Source organism: Carlito syrichta, unplaced genomic scaffold (genome assembly GCF_000164805.1).
Source record: "Carlito syrichta isolate Samal-C Ts95f unplaced genomic scaffold, Tarsius_syrichta-2.0.1 Scaffold311768, whole genome shotgun sequence".
Lineage (NCBI taxonomy): Eukaryota > Metazoa > Chordata > Mammalia > Primates > Tarsiidae > Carlito > Carlito syrichta.
The window spans coordinates 272,166-281,454 of record NW_007255864.1 but is presented as its reverse complement, the minus strand read 5'-3'; the positions used below and the strand labels follow the sequence as shown (position 1 = coordinate 281,454).

Sequence of the window (9,289 nt, the reverse complement as noted above, 5' to 3'; positions counted from 1 at the left end):
AGGCAATCCTCTCACCTTGGCCTCCCAAAGTGCTGGGATTACAGGCTGAGCCACTGAGCCCAGCTTCATTTAGTCTTTAAGTACTCAGTTAAATGTTAAGTGCCTTCATTAATTTTCTCCATTTTAAAAATTAGTAGAATATCCTCAATTACTTGAACTACTTTCATTCAACACCCATTTGACAAGTAATTAATCAGCATGTACTATGTGCCAGGCCTTGGGGCACATATAACGGTGTACAGAATGGAGATAATCTACATGGTCTAGAGGGAAAGGCAGACAGTATTCAAAAGCTGTCAAACATGGTGACCAGAGCTGGGAGCTGCAGCATAGAAGGTGACAGTGCAAGGGGGCACCTAACTCCGATCTACAAGGCCTGGGAGCCAGGACCTCAAGGACAAGTGGAAAGAATAAGGAGAGCTGACCTGAGGGATGAGGTGGGAGGAAAGCACATCCTGTTTTAGAGGACCGCTTGTGCACAAATCCAGAGGTCATAGGAAGCTCTGGGAGTCTGAAGTATTTAAAGAAATCCACCATGTTTAAGACAAAGTGTAGGACAAATGTTTAGGGCAGTGGTTAGGAGAATGAACCTGGTGACGAGGAAGCTAAGCTTTGTAGTCACTGAGGGCATGGTTGATTAAGAACAACTAGGATAGTGACATGATTCAGACTTGTTTTTGACGGTGACTGCAGTATAGACCATGAGTTGGAATGAAGCAAGGGGGTAGAAACACCACTAAAGAGGTCACACCAGGAATCTAGAGGAGAAGATGGTGGTGGCCTGGATTTAACAGTGGCAAAGCAGATAAAGAGAAGTGGAGAGACTCAAAGGGCCTTCAGGAGAAAGAACGAGCTAGATGTGCTAAATGGCTTGGATGCTGGGGGTGAGAAGGGACAGTGAATGCCAGAGGGATCAGGAATCACTCCTAGGTCTTTGGTCTAAACAATGAGGTGAACCATGGAGCCATTTTCTAAGATAGGAACTACCGTGGGAGAAGTGGGAGGACAGACGATGAGTTTGGCTTTGGGGACTTAATTAAAAGTATTTATGAAACATTCAGGTTGGAATTCCACAAGCCTAAGTTAGATAAACCTAAGTTAGATAAACAGGCCTGAATCTCAGAAAAGGGATCCGAATAGGATATGCAAATTGGGTGTTAGCAGCATAATGGAGGGTAAATTGTGGCCATCAACACCCTAGACTGTGTGGGAAGATGCCCAGGTGCGAAAAGAGCCCAGGACAGAACCCTGATAACAGTGCCATCTTTAAGCATATGGCAGAGGACCCTACCAAGGATGGCATGAAGGAAAGGCCAGAAACGCTCAGAGCTGTTCTCTACTTCCCTTCCCGGTATCTGCTTTTGCTCCTCCGAGCCATGCTGTCCTGAATTTTCCTGGAAAGCTGCTCAAAAAGAACCTCTTCTGCCATTTTCTCTAAGTGTACATATTCATAACAAACTCCCCACATGCCATCACAGTTTAGTCTCCTCCTACTTCTGCCTCCTCCATTGTGCTTGACTCTGACCTCAGGCCAAACCTCCTTTTGTCATCCTTCCTGGTTTCCAAGGTCAGCACTTAGTCGCCACATCATTACTCAAATACAGGTAAAACCACAGCTGTGGCCTTGAACTGAGACCTTTATCGTGCTAAGATAGCATAGCCATGTAAACTACCTATTGACCCTTATATTCTTAAAAGTTTTTAATATGGCAGACTAAACCTGGCATACATGTTTACAGTATCTGGAATATCTTCTTTAAATTATAGCATAATTAGTACACTAATATCTAAATTTCTGGTTTAAATAATAATCTGCATCTGTTTTTTTAAAAGGTTAATTTAAATGTTCTCATTGAAGCTATTACTATCTATAATTAAGTTGCGCTATGGTTTGAATGTCTGTGTCCCCTCCAAAATTCACACTGAAACTTGATTTCCAGGGCAATAGTATCAGAAGTAGGGGCCTTCCAGAAGTCACTAATGCCTGATACAGAGATATCACACAGCAGTCACCCTGTTTGCTTTTTCACCTTCCATCACATTAGGACACAGCAACATGGCGCCATCCTTTTTGTGAAAGAAATCATACCTGTCAGTGTCGTGACTTGGGACTTCCCAGCCTCCAGAACTGGGAGGAAACTAATTCCTGTTGTTTATAAATTACCTAGTCTAAGGTATTTTTATAGCAGCATAAACAGACTAAGACAATATGGAATTACTTACGTTGTTCTTCTAAAGTCTTTTTGAAGTGTAGGATATTCTGGCATCTTTCTAATATCTTCCCAGTCTTTATCTTACAAAAAAATTAAATATTGTTATAGAAAATGTGCTAATTTTATCTAAAATGTCCTAATCACATTAATTTAAAATAGACACAAAATATGACTTTAAAAGGGAAAATAAATTACCTGCAGGAAACCCCATGACACTGAATATCCGATCTAGCTGATCATGATGAAAGGGATTGCTTGTTTTTATATCTTCCTGACGACAGTGAAAAATAGGCTCTGAAGTCAACAATTCAGCAAATATGCAACCTATTGCCCATATATCTATGAAGGGAGAAAAACAAGTCTTTGTACACACTTATTATATTTCCTTGGTTATAATTCCCAACCTACATACCAAAATACTTTTCAGTAAGTCAATATACAAAGTACAATAAATGCATTAAGAAAACATAAATATGACATGAAATAGCTGTATCATCATGCAACAGATTGAAAGTCAAATAAAACACATTTACTTATCAATTTCCTGGTGAAGATAAACTTGGGAACTCAACTCAGCAAGCAATAAATTCTTTAGATTTAGGCAAGTCTTTCTACGCACTATGAATAATTTAATCACTGAAGCATTCAATTGATAATCTAATACTGGCATAATACTCAGACTGATAAGACTGAAACAGTATCATCAGACATGGTGATGTAATTCCTGTAAAGCAATCAGATGCACAATGAAAGAGCAGAACTTGTAAGTTTTGAGTCTAGATAGACAGTATAGATCACATAAGAGGATTTGGAAAAAAACTTTGAAAGACTACCAGTTTCAGTTTTCTCAACAAATTGTAAGGTCTAGACGCTCATAAATAATAAGAGAGTGTGTGTGTGTGTGTGTGTGTGTGTGTGTGTGTGTGTGTGTCTACACATATATCTATATGTGGGCACTACATGACACCAGTAGACATGGATCTTATCTAAACATATCCATGTAGATGCCACCCCACCCCGACTCCCAACCCCCAAGTGAGGCATCTTTAAAAGTTTTAACTGTTTAAAGCCACAAGTTATAGAGTATCTATTGTCTTTTACACATTGAAAGATTATAATTCATATTCTATAATATATTCACAGTGCTTTGCCAAATGTACTGGTGAAATTAGTTTTTGTGAGATGCATATTCACTCTTGCCCACTTAAATAAATGTCACTTACTATTTTTTTAAAAAAGATAATGCAATATCTTTACTATAGGATAGTAAAGAAAAGTAGTATTTAGTAGTCTATTAAATATGGAAATCAGGTTGGGACCTGTGGCTCAAGCCTGTAATCCCAACACTTTGGGAGGTGGAAGCGAGAGGATTGCCTAAACCCAGGGGTTTGAGACCAGCCTGTGTAACTTGGCAAGGCCTCGTCTCTACAATAAATTAAAAACTTAGCCAGGCATGGTGGTATGCACCTGTAGTTCCAGTTACTCGGGAGGCTGAGGCAGGAGGATTGCCTGAGTCCAGTAGGTAAAGGCTGCAGTAGTCATGACCATACTACTACACTCCAGCCTGGGAGACACAGTGAGACTCTGACTAACATAATGCAACATAATATAACATGGAAATTGTATTCTGTAGATAAGCTAAATAAAAATTAAGTTTAATTACAGTAGTCCCTCTTATCCAAGGTTTCACTCTCTGTAGTTTCAGTTATCTACAATCAACCTCCACAGTCTAAAAATATTAAATGGAAAATACCAAAAATAAACAATCTATACATTTTAGACCATTCCATTCCAACTATCCGCACTGCCCTTTGTTTAGCGTATCCACATTGCATACTCACTACCTATCTGTTAGTTACCTAGTAACCCCTGGGACATCAGCTTAAAACAACATAGTATATATACGATATACATACAGAGAGTTTGGTGCCCTCTCAATTTTAGGCTTCTACGGGGGGTCTTGGGACATCCTCCCAGTGGATACAGGGCCTACTGCACAGCCACTGGCTAGAATAGCTGTCAATCTACTATTTTGTAAAACAAACTGCCAAATGGAAAAAACCTTAGGATAATTCCTCACTTATTTGACCCCATTCAAGAACGGTTTCCTTCCACACGTTAGCCTTCTAGATAATGGGAACATACCCCTTCAACAGACATTTTTTATTACACTATTACCTGCCATCATAAGAGGCCATAAACCATAATTTTATTTTCCTTAATGGTGCAGCAAAGTCACCATCGTCATGAACATCCATCACTACAGAGTGGAGTAACAATACTGTTCAGTGTCTACCTCTTAATTCTCTTCTCCCTCCCACCTTGCTTTTGCTGTCATTCTCTTTCCCTAACATGGCTGCCTCCAACGACCCCATCTTCCATCTCTCTTCCTCCTGGCTGCCATGCTGCTGCTCATGCCCATTCCTGGTTTGTCCTCTACTTGAAGGGCAGCAGCCAGGATCTAGATTTCCCAGCAAAGTGCTAAGATAAGAAACCTCAGAGTAGCCGGTAGCTTTACATTCCAGGGTTTCCTACCTTCTATTAGCCTAAAACTTTAAATAGTCACCTGGCTCCTGCACCATCTACAGAGATTCAGATCTCTTTCCCTTATTAATGACTCGTTATCCTGATACACACACACACACACACACACACACACACACACACACACACACACACACACACACCCACACACACACAAACACACACCCCCCTCACCACTGCTGCCACCATCACTGCCACCCCTCTCCCACTGATGTCATGCCATAAACCTCCAGTGACCTCAAATAATCAAACTCTCTTTTAATGTTCTGAATAGAAATACTCTTTTCTAACATGGACCAGGTGTGGAGAAGGGTGAGAAAGAGTGAATATGTATGTACTTATATATGTCTATGATGAATATATTTCAAGCCCAATGATAATTGATTTGGGGTTTATTCTTTTTTTTTCTGCCTTTAACTCTTCTCCTAACTTCTACCCAGAATGAATAATTGGAACTTGACTAAAATTAGAAGTTAGAGAACATGTTTTTATCCTTAAGTGGTAAATTTCATTTACTGAGCAAGTTGTAAGCTGGTTAAAATTCAATTTCGGTTCTCCTTACCCTGAGGAAATAAGGAATATAATTGGTTTTCAATTCATAGCCAATTACTTTTATTTCCAAAAATCCACATCTATTTTCATTTCAACAGTAGAGAAATTAATCAGAAAATATCGATCAAACTGTGCTTCTCGAAGTGCGTGGATCACACACAATCACCCAGGGGCACACATTAGAAACAGGCCTTACCATGACCCTGTGGTACTAGAGTCTCTGAAAGTGGGACCAACACTGGTGGGAGCCATTCCATTTAGCTGAAGGCTCTGATGATTCTTTTCATGACCAGCAACCTCCCTTCTAGACATGGACTGCACTATTGTTTGGTGAGAGCCCAGGGCACTAGAGTTTCTGCTGACATTGCATCCTCCACCCCCTCCTCACGCCCTGGGTTATCATCCATCGTCAGACCTGTTCTAAGGCATCAGCTGTTACTTTGAACTCACAGGACTCCTTTCCCTGGCTTACTCTGAGACTGTTCCTTCCCCCTGGTACCTTCTGAGATGTCTGTGGGATTGGACTGTTCTCAATAGTGAGTAAGGAGAGACCTACATAACAGAAAAAACAAACTTCTAATTCTAAAATTCTCAAAAACACAGCCCCATTGTAAAAGTCATTTGTTGGAATATCAGTAGGGTCTGGCTCTGACTTAGCTTCTCATTCTCAAGGCTGTGTCACCCCTTCCATCTGCTGCCTCACCCTTCCCAAGCAGCTGTCACTGTCCACTGCTGCCACCAGGCCCAGGCAGCCACTTGTGTACTGCCTTGCTAAGGCTCACCTGCTTGGGTGAGAGTCTAACGTCAGTCTCACATTCCTTCACTGTCAAACACACACTGGTTTTCCTCATAGTTCTGAGACTCTTCACAGGCTTTTCTACTAACGTAACAAAACCATTCAGGAGGATTTATGAAATATTGACAACAGTCTAGGACTGTGCTAGAGCCTCAGTCCCTGGGCAAAGTGGAAATGTGTTCTGGGGTCTGAGTTTCTTAGAAATCAGACCTCCTGATGCATGAGGACCTTCCTATATTTGAATTTTGGTTTGCGTATTTTTAACCCACAAATAGGCAAATCATCAGTCTGATCTTTCCAAATGCGAAACCCTCCTATGTAGTTCTTTGGGTGCCACCAGATTCTTCTAAGCTTGCTTAACAGAGAAAGGACCATGCTTCTCTATTTTTAATAATATTATGCTTGTAGAGTCTTCATTAGAGAAAATGCAACAACAGCAGCTAAAGGCAGCCAAAAGTGCTCTTAGCCTAATACTAGTAAACAGAAAACTGAAAAAAATCCACTCAGGACATTTACACAGCTTGTGGAACCAGCCCTTCCAACTGCTGTCACTAACTTGCCTCTAGCTCTTCTTATTCCTTTTGGAAACCTTCTGGGTTTGGGGTGGGCTCTCTCCTGCAACTCCTTCCATTTACAGCAGGGCCCCGAGGATACTACAGCCACCAGGCAGCAGTGTCTCCCCAGCATCTGCTCTGCAGCAGACTCAAGTCCTACAAGACAACATGCTTATAACAGGTTTCCTCCCTCAGTCTTTTCACTCGGTGAGATGGCAAGATGCTGAACAGCAAAGCAACCCAGACTCTGAATTTCTTGCCCTCCTGGAGAAAGTGCCATTCTCAACTGTAACAAGAGAGGACAATGAGTCACACTGTCTCTTGCACAGGAAAGGGCAGGACTGGCTAACTTTTCCCCAAAGAGAAGGGGTTCTGTCCAACACCGTACTACTCCTGTGTTTCTTTTTGTGAAGAAAACAATTCTAAACCTCTCTCTATTATTCTGATCAATATCTAAGTAAGTACAAAATAAATCTGCATGCTGTTGTCTCCATAGCAACCTCAATTCTCTGAAAGAAAATGCCTTCTTGTTTTAAAATAACCATGTTTTCCTATATTGCTAAAATCCATATCTACCAGAATTCAAAATCTAGGAATACAGAAGACAATAGGACCTTTACAAAACTACATCAAGTGGTTTTCTTATTGTACCATTTGGGGTTTGTGACAGTTCGGTGCCAAGGGAGGAAATTGCTTTAGACCGTAACTTACCAATGGCCTTTGTGTAATGCCTCGCACCAAGCAAAAGTTCTGGAGCACGATACCAAAATGTCACAACGACTGGATCCAAATCTGCCAGAGGCTTTAGAGGCGAATTGAATAATCTGGCAAAACCCATGTCGGCTAAAAAGAAAATAAATTAATACAGAATTCAGTTTTACATGCTATTAGAACCCTGTTAGGCAGGCAGCAGTAACCACCGACCTGATGGAGCAATCCTTCTCCTCTCTTTTACTCAGTGGTTTAATCAGGTACTAGACAGGAATCACTTCGTTTATTTTTAGCCTCTCCCCTCTGAAACAGACACTGGTATTGCGCCTGTTTTACTGATAAAGAAATGGAGGTTTAAAGACACTGAGTTGTCCAAGGTCAGAATTAGAGTCCAGGTCTGACTTCAGATTCCTGGCTTTCAGAAACATTTACGATGGTATTCTTAAATGTTTCTTAAAATCTAAAATAATCTATATGTCTCTGTGATTCATTATGACTTCCATGTGCCTACACAGCTAAAAACTGACTGTATGTGTGCTACAGCCAGAGCCTCCGGTCTCCCAGGAGCTATCTGTCCACATCTCTTCTCAACTCTACATTGAGTGACAACACACTAGTGGCTTGGAATTTGGCTGTGGCTAGAGTATCTACATTAGAGAAAATAGCAAATGCTACAAACTGGGACTTTTTTTTTGCCCTAGAGGGCCAGTTGTTGAGTAGTTACCAGCATATCACATGTTTTCAAGAACATGTGTAGAACATGTAAGAGTTTGTTATAATTCAGTACTAAACAAAGGCCTAAACCAAGCTAATCAATTTAAATATTAGGGGCATATAAAATTAGTAAAAGAAAAATTTATTATTAGCAAAAAAATATTTATTACTATAATAAGGTCCTGAAGACTAATTTTCTTAAGATTTCAGACATAACAAATATCTTTTATCTACAAAGTACTTTGCAGTTTACAACTGGTTTTCACATATATCATACGTCACCTCTTTAATCCTTATAAGAACACTGGTTCAATATGTATTTTGTTTCCCACTTCTGAGATGAAGAATCTGCTGCCCAAAGCAGTTAAATGACTTGCTCATGGTCAGAATCAGAGGTAATAAGGAAAGATGCTAGTACTCAAACAAAACCACGTTGTACTTTAGGAACTACATTCTTAACCACTGATCTGACGTCCAATAAATTATACATATGATAATTTCAAGTCACAAAGGCAAAATCACAAAAGTGATAAACTGCTATCATTTCAAATATAAACAGTATATTTTGATTGTATAAGAGCCCTAATGTACTATAAAATGCAAAAATGCACATAAGTTTCAACTATAGTGTGTCATTTAATCTAAAACTAATATGCTATGATACAATGCACATTAAAATTTCAATTTACAGTGATTTTGTTTCTTTAGAGTTTGAATAATTTATAAGACTTTCTGAGACTGCTCTGGAGTATCTATCTCTTAAAAACTAAAGCTATCCAAGGAAGACTTTGTTGGTGCCTAGTCTTTTTAAACTAAATTTCCCTGTAGCAAAGATATTCAGAATCATTCTGTCAATATTACACCTATTATTCTACAAAATTACACAATATTTAAAGCACTCCTTTTTTTAAAAAATAGATGCTGATTGTTGTTGATGCCAAGTAATATGATGGAATGCTGTTTCATTCATTGAAAAGTATTTTAAGCCGGGCTCGGTGGCTCAGCCTGTAATCCCACGCCTTTGGGAGGCTGAGGTGAGTGGATTGCCTGAGTCCGCGGGTCCGAGACCCGCCTGGGCAGCGAGACCTCATCTCCACAATAAATCTAAAAATCAGCCAGGCGTGGTAGCGAATGCCTATAATTCCAGCTACTCAGAAGGCTGAGGCGGAAGAATCGCCAGAGCCCAGCAGGCGAGGCTGCGGTGG

At 40.2% G+C, this 9,289-nt stretch overlaps 1 protein-coding gene across 1 annotated transcript in view; it reads right to left on the bottom strand.

Moving 5' to 3' along the window:
• Window positions 1-9,289, bottom strand: part of CDK19 (cyclin dependent kinase 19) — a 127,104-nt gene that overhangs the window by 14,151 nt on the left and 103,664 nt on the right. Inside the window, exons 5-7 of the mRNA XM_021718055.1 lie at window positions 7,371-7,502; window positions 2,409-2,552; window positions 2,224-2,293 (exon numbers count right to left, since the gene is read on the bottom strand). Coding sequence (XP_021573730.1) covers window positions 2,224-2,293; window positions 2,409-2,552; window positions 7,371-7,502 — 346 coding nt within the window. The remainder of the gene's footprint in view (window positions 1-2,223; window positions 2,294-2,408; window positions 2,553-7,370; window positions 7,503-9,289) is intronic.